This window comes from Oncorhynchus tshawytscha, linkage group LG29 (genome assembly GCF_018296145.1).
Source record: "Oncorhynchus tshawytscha isolate Ot180627B linkage group LG29, Otsh_v2.0, whole genome shotgun sequence".
In the NCBI taxonomy this organism is placed as follows: domain Eukaryota; kingdom Metazoa; phylum Chordata; class Actinopteri; order Salmoniformes; family Salmonidae; genus Oncorhynchus; species Oncorhynchus tshawytscha.
The window spans coordinates 20,566,039-20,584,451 of record NC_056457.1 but is presented as its reverse complement, the minus strand read 5'-3'; the positions used below and the strand labels follow the sequence as shown (position 1 = coordinate 20,584,451).

Genomic DNA, 18,413 nt, shown 5'->3' with positions numbered 1-18,413 from the left:
GAGAGAGAGAGACAAGAGCTACTCATTTGAGATGGATGGATGTTAGGAAGAGGAGAAAATGGAATGAATATATTGCAGAAATATAGGTAGTTCTTCATCTATATGAAAATTGGACCTAGCCAGTTCAATCTCTCTCACTTTTGAGAAAGCCCATCGTTTTATCCTTGTTTTTAACCATTGAATAGGCTTTTTCCTGTGTAGAATTGAAAAGAGACACCTAGAGGCCTGTGGTTAAGAGTTGGTGAGACAATGTATGTGTTCCATTGTCCATATTAGCATACCATATACACTTGAAATAAGCAACGCATTGGGCATGCATTCTAAGTTATATGCTAGTTCTGGTATTGGAACTGACTCTTCTGTGTTCCACTGGAAAAGGCCCCCTGTTCTGTTGGAACAGAGCCTATGAAAATGGACAATAAGAGTGTGCACCGTGCATGACCCCTCCAACCTCAATGACACTTGTCACTGTACTCCAACTGACCCCGCAGCAACTGTGTGTGTGTGTTATTTACTGTAGCTAGCACATGCAGTCTCTGTTGTGTTCAGCAGGGCTCTAACAGCACGTCTAATAATATCAAGAGTTTGCCTTGTCCACCACAGAGGTCCTGAGATAACTTGTGGGTGGCTTTGGCCAGGCATGGTGCGAGGTGGCTGAAACAACACCCCCCTGAAGGGCGCAGGTCGCGGGTGGTGGGCGCAGGGGGGCTGCTGTTGTGTCCTACTTTGAAAGTGACAGCTGAGTGACGGAGCGCTACCAAAGGCGAGATGGAACTATAAGGCTGAGGATATAGATATATATATATATATATGTTTTTTTTACCTTTATTTAACTAGACCAGCCAGTTCTGAACACATTCTTACTTACAATGACGGCCTAGGAACAGTAGGTGAACTGCCTTGTTCAGGGGCAGAACAACAGATTTTTACCTTGTCAGCTCTGGGATTTGATCTAGCAACCTTTCGGTTACTGGCCCAACGCTCTAGGCTACCTGCCGCCCCACTCCCAACGCTGTAACCACTAGGCTTTCTCCCCCTCTCTCTCTCTATAAGGCTGGAGCTAGGGCCAAACCCAGGGCCGGGGCTGACCCAATTCATTTCAACACATTCAAGGGCTTGATGAAAAGTTGAATCTAACTGTAGAATAGTTTAAATGCATGGAATGGCTTGGTGGTTTGGAGAGGCTGGGGAGGTTAGAAAACCCCTGATCTACACGTCTCCCTCACAACCTGCTGCCACCTGTACGGTGTCCATTTTAGGACATCCTCAGCCTCACGCCTCACGCCTCATGCCTCACCCCTCCTTGAGTCAATGAGCGACTCTCACCAAAAAGCAATGACATTTACATTAGCTTCCATCATGGAGGAGCAGCCAAACAGATCCAGATGGCAGAACAACAGTCACTGTACAGTGGCGGGGCGTCCGTGGCTCGTGACATCCTTCTCTGGCTCCATGGCAATCCGTCTGGTCTGTGGTCTGACTCCCAGCTGCAACCGGGAGCCTCCATGCTCTAATCAGCATATTCCTCACTAATTGCCTCCCTGTCTGTGGGAGAGGGGAAAAGGGAGGGTGGGAGGTAAGAGAGAGAGAGAGGGGTGAGAGAGAGCAGGCAGGGAATGATTTACATGTGATGGGCTGCTCTGGGTTAAGCAGGTTGGTTGGTCGTAATCACAGAATTACTGTATAGGCATGTAAACGCTTGCTCTCTCCCTCCCTCCCTCCCTCTCTGCCTCTCTGCCTCTCTCTTCATCTTTCTTCCTCTTCATCTTTCTTCCTCTCTCTCTCCCTCTCTCTCTCTTTCTCCTTCTACATCTTTCTCCCTCTCTCTCCCTCTTTCTCCCTCTCTCTCCCTCTCTCTCCCTGTCTCTCCACTTCTACACACTGACTAGGGATTGACTGAGATGCTGCGTTTTTTATTGCTGTGATTCAACCCATTTTTTATTCTAATGTGTTTTCACCTCTTAGCACAGTCACCCTCTCTAAATTTGTGAATAACAGTGAAATTAATCAGAGCAAAATTATGCGGCAGCATTCATATCACCATAAAATTGTGTGAAAAAAATTATATTTAAGAACCTCCAGAGTGGAAGGAGATCAAACCCAACCCAACCATCTGCTCAGGTGGTCTTCATTATTTACTGTCCCTGTTTCCCGCTCTGACAGCAGTAATTTCTTTAGCGGTGAGATGGATGGCTCAAATGTTTAACCAAACGAAGTTGCGGCGAAGCGCAAGCTGCCCCATTGAGCTGTGAATATCCCTGTCAGTCAGTCAGACGGCAGGCGACCTTAATGACTCAGCTAACACACACACACACACACACACACACACACACACACACACACACACACACACACACACACACACACACACACACACGTTGGCATAAACGAATAAACACACACACTCACCGGCTACAGCACCTATGAATTAATCCTCCCTTCCCATGGTCACTGGCCAACCCCCAGGCCTGCTGTCTCTGTATGATATCTCAATGACAAGATTACTGGAGTATTCCACTGTAACATTTGGTTGTTTTTTTGGTTGTATAAGGCTTTGTTTGTCTGGTTTTAAAGGTGTCGGATAACAACCAGACTTTTCTGTGATGTCATCAAGACATTAGGGAAATAAATTATTTATTTTATAAATCAATGAATATATTAGATTGTTTCATCATCAGATAGATGTACAGAATATAATACAAAATGCATATTACAGTGGATCACCAGTGCAGGGGGTCACCAGTGCAGGGGGTCACCAGTGCAGGGGGTCACCAGTGCTAAGCTACGCTTCATCGCTTCTCCGGCCTGAGTCTGGCCACAATACTTCGTCCACATCACAGGATACGTTTTCTCTTGCCAAACATCGAGGGAAGTATCTCCTAGCATGGCGTATCCAACCTTGGACAGAGGCAACCTCTATGTCCCCACATAGACCATATTTATAATTGCAGTCTCTTGTACATCTGTAAACAAGCGTCCTCGTCCTCCATGATGTCTTTGCCTTTCCACTCTGTACAGAATTCAAACACAGTATGTGTTCAGCATGGGAACTGTAAACAATGTACAAAAAAATATAGTACAGCATGATAACCAACCTCATTCATTCAATGCAGTGCAGTAAATGGATGGCTGAGAGTTACAAATGTTTATGCAATACTATGCAGTCGTACGTATTTTACAGTACATTGCTGTAATGCTAAAATAGTCATTAGATAGTTGCATACCTGTTCTCATTTCTGAAGGTTCGAATTATGGACACCACTGTAAATCGACTCAATTTGGGCTGGACTCTCAGTCCAGCCTCTCTCATGGTCAAACCGTGGTTGATCACATGATAAACAAGTTTTGCCCTAATCTCATCAGAGATGGCTCTCCTTCCTTCTCTTCTTTGCCCTCGTCCTCTTCCTCTCCCTACTACTCCTCTTGCTCTCTGTCCATTGTTGGCATCCATTGTTCAAAACAGGTAATCTAACCTTTGACCTATTTATAGGCCTATACTACAGTAAAGCAGTGATTGGTTAGTGATCAGTTAAGCTATTAGTGTTTGCACATGTGAGGAGTGTGTGTGTGACCTGGTGAATAAGTGTAGCATTTTGATTGGTTGTGTTTGGAAAAGGAAAGCAAGTCATTTACTGTTCGATTTTTGTGTTTTAGGTAGATAATTGTGTGTAGTGTTTTGAAAAAAGTGTTTTATGCAATTGACAACTGAGTCAAACGCTGTGAAATAGCTTATGGATTTGGATATTTGCACTTTGAGTGAGAGGTTTCAAAAATCGTGTGACATGAAAAGATTTTGTGTGTAAGCTGTTGGAAAAAACTGTTAACAGGGAAACTCTATTTGCAGCAAAACAGAGGCATACTTGACATACAAAACAGACATAGACATCACATAAGACATGAAGGCAAGTGAAGCAAACATAAATGTAGTAAATAGGTGACAAGGTATACTGTGCAGTCTTTGTTTGTGTATCAAGTGACACCATCCACAGTGCACAACCTGCCTGTCAGCCTATACGTTTGGTTGACCTACTCCTGTGAGTGAAACAGTAAATGAGGGAGGTCTGTGAGGCGTGAAACAGAGGCTTTCCTTCCCAGGAGTCATTTTTTTAGGTGGTGGGTTATACACCAATACTCACTGCTTCCATCAGTCTTGTTGTGACATTCTATTGTACATAAGGGAACTCAAATCCTAGCTTGGCGGTCCAGTATTGCTATGGTTCCCAATCTCTGTCTCTGATGGTTCCCAATCAGAGACAGCTGTTTATCGTTGTCTCTGATTGGGGATCATATTTAGGTAGCCCTTTTTCCCCACTTTCTGGTATGGGATCTTGTCTACAGTTAGGTGCCTGTATGCACACTAGTAGCGTCATGTATCGTTTGGTTGGTTGGTTGTTTTGTTTTGGTGAGTTTCAGTTCATTAAAAAGTATGTGGAACTCGATTAATGCTGAGCCTTGGTCTCATCATTATGACGATCGTGACACAAGGGCTAGAACTGAACAGCCCGGCAGCTAGGGATTACCTAAAGAGGTATCTCCCCTGACTTGGGCATGTTTTCAATACAGACTCCTTAAGTCATACTGTATTCCATATGAGGCCTCCAGAACTTATGAAACTTGCCCAGTATACCCTTAATCAAATCTAGTGATACATAACTTGACATTGTGGGAGGACCCAACCTTCCAATTAATGGTAATGCATTTCTTAGCTGCTATGAATGCTTGGTTACACAGTTTCATCATATAACAGTCTCCAGTATCAACATTTCCAAGCAATCAAAAACTGTGAGAAGGGAGACTCTATAGACATTCTCAGGTAAAAGAACATAATCTTTGACAGAATTCAGCCAGCCTTCATAATATGTCCCCTTTTGTGTTTTACACCTCAAGCATAGGAATTACATTTCCCGAGTGCATGTAATTCAGTTTCACTGGTATATAGTACTTTATATGGATGATCTTAAACTGAACCTGACTGGGCATTCAAACACATCTGTATCCATTCATTATCATCAATAGCTTCACCAGGTCTTCCTCACATTTTTGTTTTACATGTTTTGTGTCATCGGGAAAAGACTCTATCAACCCTTGATGCAGTTTGGAAGTCAACTTTGGAGGTTTGTCAGTGTGCTAAAATTCACCTCACCTACTCAAAGACTGGTCTTCCCTCGCTGCCTGCCCCTGCTGAGACCCATGATCCTCCTAAAATGAGGCATGACAAAGATTTACCTTGGTGTACATTTATACATTTTATTATTCAAGAATAGAATCATTGGTTCAATAAGTGTAATTACCGTTCGTCCATGATCCCAGATTGTAGCTTTAAGATTAAACTGATGTCCTGTAGCTACTGTAGGTGTAGCCATCAATTCAAGATGGAACTTTTTGTATCATTCACTGATATTGTTAATATACGTCAGAAATCAGCTGAGCTTCATGGACGAGTCATCCCTGGCTGTCTGACCCTGCTGGGACCCCTGTCACCATCTGATCCTGCTTTGACACGATGAGCATAAGATCCTGCTAAGACCTGATGATCTGATGAGCAAAGTGTTGTGTACTGACTGCACCAGAGGGCTGCTTTCCCGCGGGATGCCTGCAGGACCTGCGTGTCCGACAGAGATCATTGGGGCGCAGTCTGCATTTTTCATGCTGTGGGCGGGAGCGGGCGGTCAGACAGACGACTTTGGGATGAAAATATTTTTGTTGTCCCACAGATTATTTGGAAATGGTCCTCTCTCTGCTTTGTATGCATTAGCCTACCTATTGTATTAAAAACACATATTTTCACATTATTCAAAAGTTCTACTAAACTAAAATATGGAATTGTTTTATGATGGTTATACCATGGATCATTTTTCTATTTGATTTAGAATTTTAGAACCCCTGTAGATATAGAAAAAAAAAAGTTAGAATATATACAGTTGAAGTCGGAAGTTTACATACACTTAGGTTGGAGCTTCTGATAGGCTAATTGTCAATTGGAAGTGTACCTGTGGATGTATTTCAAGGCCTACCTTCAAGGCAGGGTAGCCTAGTGGTTAGAGCATTGGACTAGTAACCGGAACATCGTGGACATATTGAGCCAACACCATTGACGTCTTGAGCCAACACCATCATTTACATCTTGAGCCAACACCATCATTTACATCTTTAGCCAACACCGTGGGCATCTTGAGCCAACGCCATAGACATCTTGAGCCAACACTATGGACATCTTGAGCAAACACCATGGACATCTTAATCCAAAACCATGGGACATCTTGAGTGAGGGAGAAAGAGATAAAAAGATAAAGGAGAGAGAGAGAGTGAGAGAGAGAGAGAGAGAGAGAGAGAGAGAGAGAGAGAGAGAGAGAGAGAGAGAGAGAGAGAGAGAGAGAGAGAGGGAGGGGGAGAGAGAGAGAGAGAGAGAAAGAGAGAGAGAGGGGGAGGAGAGAGAGAGAGAGAGAGAGGGGGGAGGAGAGAGAGAGAGAGAGGGGGAGAGAGAGAGAGAGAGAGAGAGAGAGAGAGGGGGAAGAGAGAGAGAGAGAGGTGGGGAACAGAGAGAGAGGGGGGGAGAGAGAGAGAGAAAGAGAGAGAGAAAGAGAGAGAGAGGGGGAGGAGAGAGACAGTCATGGATTGTGAAAGACAGAGAGGAAAGGAATAAAGAGGTGGGGCAAAATCTTCCCACATCATTACACAGCAACTCAGCCTCCCACAGCCTCATGGGACCAAGCAAGCTGAAAAAAGAAGGAAAAAACCCTGTCAAACAAATCAACAATCAACAATGAAGCAACATGTTGGCAAGAACACCAAGGAAACATTTGAATAATCAAACAGTGATTATAAACGCACACACAAGCGGCGTCGGAGGCCAAATTTGAGAGAGTCTGACTTCCCAAATCAACTACCCCTACGTGAACCCCCCCATTCACAACGTGGTCTCAGGGTATTTCGTTTGAATCTGTATGTAAATCCATTACGTTAGTTATGTCATGAAAGGAATAGCAGTCGTACAAAATCATATGAATTAGAGGACGGTTACTAAGTATACCAAGCATTAAGAACTCTCTCCATGAAATAGACTGACCAGGTGAATCCAGGAGAAAGCTATGATCCCATATTGATGTCACTTGTTAAATCCACTTCAGTTAGTGTAGACAAAGGAGAGGAGACAGGTTAAAGAATGATTTTTAAGCCTTAAACCAATTGAAAAATGGATTGTGTATCTATGCCATTCAGATGGTGAATGGGCCAGACAAAATATTTAAAATGGTAGTAGGTGCCAGTTGCACTGGTTTGTGTCAAGAACTGCAATGCTGCTGGGTTTTTCACACTTAACAGTTTCTTGTGTGTATCAAGAATGGCCCACCACCCAAAGGACATCCAGCCAACTTGACAGAACTGTGGGAAGCATTGGTGTCAACATTGGCCAGCATCCCTGAGGAATGCTTTCAATACCTTGTAGAGTCCATGCCCCGACAAATTGAGGCTGTTCTGAGGGCAAAAGGGTTGGGGGACATCTCAAAAATAGGAAGGTGTTGCTGATGTTTGGTGTACTTAGTGTATAGTATTTTACGTCTTACCTGGTCGTACAATAGCATACGATTTGGATGAAGTCACTTATCATATGTCTTGGAGGGCGTATAGTATTATAGCTTTCTCTGAGACCAGGTTGCTTGTTGCGTCATAACAACCAAGGAGAATTACAGGGAGAGTTTACGTTGGCGGTTAGTGTAACTAATGAAAATGGTTAGGTGAATTTATGTAGCAGGTTAGGTGAATTGGGTTAAGTTTAGAATAAGGGTTAGGGGAAATGTTAGCTAAAATGCTATATTTGTCTGCGACATGAACACTCAACCTTTGGATTTCTAGATGGTCACGAATTACACCCACCCATCCTCTGCGACCAACCTCCCTTCTTTTGTTTCTGTCTAAAGTAACTACCTACTATTGGTAGGTATTAATCATCTTGGAGGTGCTCAGAAATACGTAAAGTATGTTTCGTATGGCTCTGAGGCCAGGTTGCCCTTCAAGCCTCTTTATTTCTTAATTTACTCTCAATTCTCATCTTTTCCTCTCCTCCCCTCTTTTCTTCTCTTCCCCTGTGGTCAAAGCAAGGGAGTTGATTAGACAGAGGGTTCAGTGCGGGTGCAGTTGTCTTGCCCAAATTAATAATCTGTCACGAGGGGGTCACCAGTCATCGATGAACGTGTTTTTGCCCCCATCCCCTTGTTAATGAAGCATGTAACGTTTTTAGGGGGAGGGTCAGGGTGTGTATGCACTGTGCATGCATTTGTGTGTATCTGTGTGTATGCGGTTTGTGTGTGTGTGTCTTGAAAGAACGGAGATAGATTAAAGACAAGCTGTAATCCTCTAGGGACATAAGGTCTCAATTATAACTAACTGATGATGAAGAAGCTGTCGGTTAAGATGTCGGCAACATTGATGAACCATAATCCCTTTTTCTCCCTCATCACAGTGACTATGGAATCAATTCAACCACGCCTGTATTTTGTGGGCTGATTTACAGCAACGAATGGCTCAGTGTTTTTCCTAATCACTGGTTTCTTTGAAAACTGAGCATCAGGGTTAGAGGTGCACCACACACTTATGACGAAGAATACCTCCTCTGTCTGTCTCTGTTGACCGTGGTATGTGAGTGTGAGAATGTGATGCGTGCACGCACATGCACCCAAGCCTCTGTCCATTGCCCATCCATCTCAAGAGATATCTGGAGTGTTTTACTCTGTTTGAATCCTAGAATAAATTGGCAATTGCACAATAATGCTACAAATAATGGTTCTTATCTTCATCCCCATCCAGGCTACCATACGATGGTGAAGCGTGAATGACCAAAGGTCTAAAGACGAGTCATGCTACAGGCCCATTCAGTCCCCTCAGGCTGATGACTCTTCTTACATCCCAGTTGTAATGGTCTAATAGGAAACCTAGATGAATAATGCTGACAGCCTGTCAAGTGACTCTAAGCTTTAGCTGGATATGCTGGATAGAGGCCCTGACTGGGCCCTAGGCTGACAGCCTCTGGCACCGCTGGTACACTGCTCCTCCATGTGTTGCTCTTTATTGCTGATTTCCCAAAGGGATACCAGGTCAATCCCCAGTCTCAGGCTAGGCGGGTTTGGGGTGAGGGCAGAGGGTTTGTGGGGTAGTGGGGTGGTGAGCTTGACCCGAGCGCTGAAGTTAGGGGCCAGGTCTCCCTTGCAAAAGCGTTATTTTGACCTTGATGGGACAGCATGTTAAAATAATGATTATATAAATAATGAATTTATGTCTGAGGTTAATTTCTGATTTAATAGGGATTCCCTGGGTTATGGAACAATAGCTAGGGTGTGTTCAATGTCAGGGTGTGTTAGCTAGGGTGTGTTCAATGTCAGGGTGTGTTAGCTAGGGTGTGTTCAATGTCAGGGTGTGTTAGCTAGGGTGTGTTCAATGTCAGGGTGTGTTAGCTAGGGTGTGTTCAATGTCAGGGTGTGTTAGCTAGGGTGTGTTCAATGTCAGGGTGTGTTAGCTAGGGTGTGTTCAATGTCAGGGTGTGTTAGCTAGGGTGTGTTCAATGTCAGGGTGTGTTAGCTAGGGTGTGTTCAATGTCAGGGTGTGTTAGCTAGGGTGTGTTCAATGTCAGGGTGTGTTAGCTAGGGTGTGTTCAATGTCAGGGTGTGTTAGCTAGGGTGTGTTCAATGTCAGGGTGTGTTAGCTAGGGTGTGTTCAATGTCAGGGTGTGTTAGCTAGGGTGTGTTCAATGTCAGGGTGTGTTAGCTAGGTGTGTTCAATGTCAGGGTGTGTTAGCTAGGGTGTGTTCAATGTCAGGGTGTGTTAGCTAGGGTGTGTTCAATGTCAGGGTGTGTTAGCTAGGGTGTGTTCAATGTCAGGGTGTGTTAGCTAGGGTGTGTTCAATGTCAGGGTGTGTTAGCTAGGGTGTGTTCAATGTCAGGGTGTGTTAGCTAGGGTGTGTTCAATGTTCATAACATTTCGGATAGAAGTGCAGCTAACATGATTCCTAATTCTAGAGAGAGAGAGAAAGATACAGAGAGAACACATGTGTGTGTGTGTGTGTGTGTGTGTGTGTGTGTGTGTGTGTGTGTGTGTGTGTGTGTGTGTGTGTGTGTGTGTGTGTGTGTGTGTGTGTGTGTGTGTGTGTGTGTGTCTGTGTGCAATAGGCAAGCTGTTCTAAACCATCAACATCAGGGCCACAAGCTACATGTTCCTATCCTCAGGTAAACCCTATCTCCCCCCTCTCCCTTTTGTTCAGTATTCTCTTTAGACGCCTGCGCCCAAGTGCTGCAGCTGAAAGTACCCGAGTGGCACAGGCAGCCAGCCTTTGAAATGAATCCGAGGCCCATTTAACTTGTTCAATACCCCTAGTGACCTACATAGTGCACTTTAGTGGATCAACCCTATTTTTGGAGGGAATTGCATTTGCCTAAACGGGCTCTTGGTCAAGCCTGACAAGCTGTCCTTTACATTTCATTAACTCCAGATATGCTGAGTGCTGGTCCTGCAAGGTGCAAGACTACAGAGTGCTAGACTACAGGGTGCAATACTAAAGGGTGCTAGACTACAGGGTGCAATACTACAGGGTGCTAGACTACAGGGTACAATACTACAGGGTGCTAGACTGCAGGGTGCAACACTACAGGGTACAAGACTACAGGGTGCAATACTATGGGGTGCAATACTACAGGGTGCAATACTACAGGGTGCTAGACTACAGGGTGCAATACTACAGGGTGCAATACTACAGGGTGCTAGACTACAGGGTGCTAGATTACAGGGTGCAATACTACAGGGTGCAAGGCTACAGAGTGCTAGACTACAGGGTGCAATAGTACAGGGTGCTAGACTACAGGGTGCTAGACTACAGGGTGCAAGACTACAGGGTGCTAGACTACAGGGTGCTAGACTACGGGGAGTTAGACTACAGGTCACTAGACTACAGGGTGTTAGACTACAGGTCACTAGACTACTGGGTGTTAAACTACAGGGTGTTAGACTACAGGGTGTTAGACTACAGGTCACCAGACTCCTGGGTGTTAGATTACAGGGTGTTAGACTACAGGGTGTTAGACTACAGCTCACTAGACTACTGGTTTTAAATTACAGGGCGTATATTTGCAGGGTGTTAGACTACATTGTGTCAGACTACAGGGTGCTAGACTATAGGGTGCTAGACTACAGGGTGCTAGACTACAGGTGTCTAGACTACAGGGTGCTAGACTACAGGGTGTTAGACTACAGGGTGCTAGACTACAGGTCACCAGACTACTGGGTGTTCAATTACAGGGTGTTAGACTATAGGTCACCAGACTACTGGGTGTAAAATTACAGGGTGTATATCTACAGGGTGTTTGACTACCGGGTGTTAGACTACAGGGTGCTAGACTACAGATCACCAGATTACATGTCACTAGACTACAGGGTGCTAGACTACAGATCACCAGATTACATGTCACTAGACTACAGGGTGCTAGACTACAGGTCACCAGACTACAGGTCACCAGACTACAGGTCATTAGATTACAGGTCACTAGACTACAAGGTGCTAAACTATAGGGTGCTAGAGTACAGGAAACTAAACTACAGGGTGCTAGACTACAGCGTGCTAGACTACAGGTCACCAGACTACAGGGTACTAAACTATAGGGTACTAAACTATAGGGTGCTAGACTACAGGAAACTAGACTACAGGTCACTAGACTACTGGGTGTTAAATTACAGGGTGTTAGACTACAGGGTGTTAGACTACAGGTCATCAGACTCCTGGGTGTTAGATTACAGGATGTTAGACTACAGGGTGTTAGACTACAGCTCACTAGACTACTGGTTGTTAAATTACAGGGTGTATATTTACAGGGTGTTAGACTACATTGTTTCAGACTACAGGGTGCTAGACTACAAGGTGCTAGACTACAGGGGGCTAGACTACAAGGTGCTAGACTATAGGGTGCTAGACTACAGGATGCTAAATTACAGGTCACTAGATTACAGGTCACTAGACTACATACCACTGGTCACTAGACTACAAGGTGCGAGACTACAGGGTGCTGGACTACAGGGTGCTAGACTACAGGGTGCTAGACTACAGGGTTCTAGACCACAGGGTGCTAGACTACAGTTGTCTAGACCACAGGGTGCTAGACTACAGAGTGCTAGACTACAGGAAACTAAATTACAGGTCACTAGATTACAGGTCACTAGACTACAGATCACTAGACTACAGATCACTAGACTACAGATCACTAGACTACAGATCACTAGACTACAGATCACTAGACTACAGGTCACTAGATTACAGGTCACTAGACTACAGATCACTAGACTACAGATCACTAGACTACAGGTCACTAGACTACAGGTCACTAGACTACAGGTCACTAGACTACAGATCACTAGACTACAGATCACTAGACTACAGATCACTAAATTACAGGTCACTAGATTACAGGTCACTAGACTACAGATCACTAGACTACAGATCACTAGACTACAGATCACTAGACTACAGGTCACTAGATTACAGGTCACTAGACTACAGATCACTAGACTACAGGTCACTAGACTACAGATCACTAAATTACAGGTCACTAGATTACAGGTCACTAGACTACAGATCACTAAATTACAGGTCACTAGACTACAGGTCACTAGACTACAGATCACTAGACTACAGGGTGCTAGACTTTACATTAACAGAGCAGAAATAACGCTGTTTTTATAATGCTTTAAACAAAGTGTTGTGGTATACTTACGTGATTCCATCATCTGGACTGGCCTAGGGGGCCCTGGCGGTAGCTTCCCAAATAATGAACACAGAGGTTGTGTGTGTGTGTGTGTGTGTGTCTGTGCTCTGTAACCTCCTTGGGGTGACATGTGATTGGGTTACCAGGGTTACCAGGTCTCTGATTTGTTTTGGGAACAAAGGCAGCCCTGACCACCAGGCACTAGTGACAATCAATGTAAATAATACATTCAGGTAATTGGACCCACAGTATTTGGGCACGTTTAAAAAAAATATTTTGCAACAGAAATTGAAAAGTAGTGTTTCTTATTGAATGAGTCCAAGTAGGCCCTCCCCGTTTTAAATCGTTTTCTTACATTTGGTGACTACTGACCCTGGCTCTCCCTTCTGCTTGGCTTCGTGTTGTGATGTTAGAGTCAGTGATGACTGCATGCACACAATCACACATAGCAGGCCTGTTACGCAAATGCCTATACGCAGTACTATTTTTTTTACTGCACTATAAAATGAAAGTGCTATCTAAAACCTCAAAGGGTTCTTCGGCTGTCCCCATAGGAAGACCCTTTTAAGAACCCTTTTTAGTTCCAGGTAGAACCCTTTTGGTCCCCATGTAGAACCCTTTCTACAAACCAAAAGGGTTCTACCTGGAACCAAAAGGGGATATCCTATGCGGACAGCCAAAGAACCCGCTAGGATTTGTTCTTCTTCTAAATGTAGACCTGAGAAACAACAGGAGAAAGTAAACAAGCCATGCATTTGTTGCTTGTGTTGAATGTCCAGTACAGAACAGTCATTCTGCAACAATGTTGATGTGTTATCAGGATGTCCAAGTCTGGGGGTGCCTTTTCTCTTCGCTCCGTTAGGTGTCTTGTCTCTTCAGATAGCATCTCTGGGCTCCATAACTACAAAGCATTAGAAGCTGAGGCGTCCATTGATGTACGCTCTACATGTTCACGCTTAACAATTTCATTTATTCATTTATGACACACAACAATACATGATTAACTCTTTGAATGATCTTTATCTCTAATATTTTCCCAAATACACATGAATCCTGTGCTGGTGGTTACTAAGATAATTCTATAGGTTATAAAAATGGGTATCAAAAAGAAACATGGGAATAACCGGTGCTGGTTGTGAAAACATGGGAATAACCGGTGCTGGTTGTGAAAACATGGGAATAACCGGTGCTGGTTGTGAAAACATGGGAATAACCGGTGCTGGTTGTGAAAACATGGGAATAACCGGTGCTGGTTGTGAAAACATGGGAATAACCGGTGCTGGTTGTGAAAACATGGGAATAACCGGTGCTGGTTGTGAAAACATGGGAATAACCGGTGCTGGTTGTGAAAACATGGGAATAACCGGTGCTGGTTGTGAAAACATGGGAATAACCGGTGCTGGTTGTGAAAACATGGGAATAACCGGTGCTGGTTGTGAAAACATGGGAATAACCGGTGCTGGTTGTGAAAACATGGGAATAACCAGTGCTGGTTGTGAAAACATGGACACATGAGAGAGGCAGAATTCTGTCAAAGCAAAGGCGGGCGCAAAGTTGGTTGAGATTATGCTGCGAGAGAGAGAAAAGCAAGCCAAGCGTACTGGCGTTTTGTTCAGCCCTACACAATGTCCGTTGCATCAGGGTCCGGGGCAGTAAATAGCTGAAATGGTATGGAAGTAAAAGGCGGGACTTCACATGCATGGTGTACAGGCGCAGGGGGCCACACAAAGGCCATGGAATCACACACAGATTGATTTAACCTGTTTATAAAGCTGCAAAACACGAGGGGACATTTATGTCATAGGCTTTAATGCAGGTCAGGCCTGATATATTGTATAACATGTATAATATCTTAATGTACGGTTGACACTCATTGAAGTACTGCATTTTATACTTTTTTTTCATGGGGTTATTGACCCAGACAGTGATTTCTGATTAAAAACATTCAGTAACACTTTATGAGCAGTTATTGTCACCTATGTTGTGTATTAATATAAGACGTTATGAATGTGTTCGCATTATATGAAAAGGTTATTCATGGGATGTGTTACCAAATAGTCTATATTTTCAATGAAGTTGTCATCTTCTGAGCCTGCATTAATATGGAATCGTATAGGTAAGGCCTTAGACAGGTCTAAAGTGGCTACAGTGATTATTTCTATATTTTATTCTCTAGTGAGCAGATTGCTACCTGGTTGAAAGACTGTATAAGTCTCCAGACTCTGATGGACTGGGGTTGTAAGCTGAGGTAATGGGACATCAGGTGCTCTTTTGATGTGGACTCTCACAAGGAATAACGTGAAGAAACGCATGAATGGATGAAAAATGAGGCCTGTCCGATCATTCAATTAGAATACAAAACAGATGGCACGGTCTGTTTGTGCACGGAAGTTTGTGCACCCACACAAACACGCGTACAGGCACCACGCATAACACAATAGTGGCACAATCTATTTTGGCGACAAAATAACTGTCCTCGGCTGAAGTGATGATGAGAGTGAAGGGGAGGCGATATCAATGACAATGACAACCGTTTCGTTATGATAAACCCCCCCAAGCTTGGTCTATCTGTACATTACAAATAGGACCTTTCGCTGCAGTGGGCTGAATCAGGGTCACACAGTGTTTCTCGATAGTCTTAAACAAGTCTACTTTGAAACAAAAGTGTACACCTCACACACATGGTTACGAGCTTAAAGAAAATAAGACACTTGTACCATGTCAGATACAGAGTTGAAAATGTATTATGTTTTGAGTTTGCATCCCAATATTACATTTTGTACACAGTGCATTCGAAAAGTATTCAGACCCCTTGACTTTTTCCACATTTTTTTACGTTACAGCCTTATTCTAAAATGGATTTAATAAAACATTTTTCTCATCAATCTACACAAAATACTCCATAATGACAAAGCAGAAACTGTATTTTTTTTTTTAAATTTTACAAATGTATTACAAAGAAAAAACAGATACCTTATTTACATAAGTATTAAGGCCCTTTGCTATGAGATTTGAAATCGAGCTCAGGTGCATCCTGTTTCCATTGATCATCCTTGAGATGTTTCTACAACTTGATTGGAGTCCACCTGTGATAAATTGGACATGATTTGGACAGGCACACACCAGTCTATATAAGCAAAAACTAAGCCATGAGGTTGAAGGAATTGTCCGTAGAGCTCTGACACAGGATTGTGTCGAGGCACAGATCTGGGGAAGGGTACCAAAACATTTCTGCAGCTTTGAATGTCCCCAAGAACACAGAGGCCTCCATCATTCTTCAATGGAAGAAATTTGGAACCACCATGAAGAATGGGAGAAACTTTCCAGATACAGGTGTGCCAAGCTTGTAGAGTCATACCCAATAAGACTCGAGGCTGTAATCGCTGCCATAGGTGCTTCAACAAAGTACTGAGTAAAAGGTCTGAATGCTTACGTAAATTGTATATTTTTTAATGAATTTGCAGAAATGTCTAGAAACCAGTTTTTGCTCTGTCATTATGGGGTATTGTGTGTAGATTGATGAGGGGAAAAACGATTTAATCCATTTAAAAATACGGCTGTAATGTAACAAAATGTGGAAATTCAAGGGGTCTGAATAGTTTCCGACTGGACTGTACATCACAAAAGACTGACAGATAATAAAAGCGTTTTACATAGAAACACCAGATTTTTAATGTTTCTTTTTTTGAATGTTTATTTATTATGATGTTATGAAAAAGATGAATAACATTCCACCCATGAGGCCACTAGAGGGCGATTTGGTTATTTGACTGCAGGAAAGAGGTCTATGTTAACTCAGGTCTGCATTTAGGAGTGATACCCCTGTGTGACTGCCCTGTTGATTACCTCTCTCTGTCTCTTTCTATCTCCCACTCCCTACTCCCTCTCCCTATCACCTCCTCTCCCTCTCTCTCTCTTTCCTTCCCCTCTCCCCCCCTGGTAGCTGGTGAAGTCAACCCTAGGACAGGTGACTCAGGATGAGAAGATGGCCACCCTGCTGCTACCACCGGGTCCTGACAGCTTGCACCGGTTCACCCGGGAGTCCCTGGCTGCCGTGGAGCAGCGTATCGCTGAGGAGGAGGCCCGGCGTACCAAGCACTACCAGGAGGACCTGGGAGACGTGGAGCTGCCCCGGCCCCGGGCCGACCTGGAGGCCGGCAAACAGCTGCCACGCATCTTCGGCGACATCCCCGCCGGCCTGGTGGGAGTCCCACTGGATGACTTTGACCCATTCTACTTCAAGAACCAGAGAGTGAGCACTGGGGGGTGATGGTTGGTGGGAGAATGTGAGGGGCTGCGTGGGTGTGTGTTTGTGTGTGAGCGTGAGGTGGTGGGTGTCTCTCTCAAGGGTCCTTATACTTGTGTTCGAATGCCTGTGTTAAATGTGTTTCTAAGAGCATGTCACTTCTTATATCATCACTGACATCGCTTCCTTTGTCTATTGGACCTCCTTGAAGGATTTCCTCTTTGGTACCATTCCAATTACTGGAACATCTTCCTGTGTGCTTTTATTCATCTGAACCAATTTCCCCTTCTGAAACACATCTCTGGTGTACTCACAGTGACCCTCCTTATATAAAGCCTCTGAAATGGTGTGTGTGTGTGCGTGTGTGCGTGTGTGTGTCATCCGTCCTAATGGAAACTGGCTGTGGCCTTTGAGGCAGGTTGAAAGGATTCCCCATACCCATTTTTGGGCCCTGTGACTGGGCCTGTTTGGGCTGCTGATTCAGGATGTGTGTGTGTACGTGCATGTGCGCTCGTCTGCACGTGTGTGTTCTTAGGATGCAAAAGGTAGGACTGATTTACGAATAGAAGGATCAGACAGACAGACAGAAAAACAAACAGAAAGAGAGACAGACAGACAGACAGACAGACAGACAGACAGACAGACAGACAGACAGACAGACAGACAGACAGACAGACAGACAGACAGACAGACAGACAGACAGACAGACAGACAGACAGACAGACAGACAGACAGACAGACAGACAGACAGACAGACAGACAGACAGACAGATGATGGTTTACTGTTGGCACCATTCTGGTTCTCACACAGTCCTTCTTCTTTAAAAAGAGTTTTGAAATGGGTTTGTGTCCCCCCCAATGTGTAGACTGGAGGGTGCCTCATCGAGTCATTCTATACAGTATGCATTACAGTATACCTCCCAGAGTGGCACATTTTTGTTCCAGCACCAGCACATCCATATTGAACTACTCGACTTATCGTCAAGCCGCTTGTTAAGTTGAATTAAGTGTGTTAGTGCTGGGCTGGAACAAGAATGTGCAACCCTGGGGGTACTGTAGGACTGTCGATGAGATAAACGTGTATTCCAGGATGTGAATAATAAGCTTTTAAGCTGGTGGATAAATCAAATTGAACTGACAGCTATGGCTGTAGTTGGTGTGGCATCAGTTGGATTTAAGTGATTTGAGTATGTAGCAATTGAGGAAATAACATTTGATTTGATTTAATCAGTTTCCCAGGGAGTGGAAATTGTACCGGTACAGTATGTGAAAAGGACAGAGGCTAGAGTACTGGTTTTAAGGTGCTCAGTTTTAAAATTGGCCTTTCAAAATTCATCAGTCTGGAGCTTTGGTTTGCTGGAGGATACAGAGGGAGGCTGAAGAGCTAGTTCTCCTGGGGATAGCTAGTTCTCCTGGGGATAGCTAGTTCT

At 44.1% G+C, this 18,413-nt stretch overlaps 1 protein-coding gene across 3 annotated transcripts in view; it reads left to right on the top strand.

Moving 5' to 3' along the window:
• Nucleotides 1-18,413, top strand: part of scn5lab (sodium channel, voltage gated, type V-like, alpha b) — a 212,639-nt gene that overhangs the window by 15,582 nt on the left and 178,644 nt on the right. For all 3 annotated transcript variants that reach the window (XM_042308644.1, XM_042308645.1, XM_042308643.1), the window contains exon 2: nt 16,681-16,989. In XM_042308644.1, coding sequence (XP_042164578.1) covers nt 16,723-16,989 — 267 coding nt within the window. In that variant the 5' untranslated portion in view covers nt 16,681-16,722. The remainder of the gene's footprint in view (nt 1-16,680; nt 16,990-18,413) is intronic.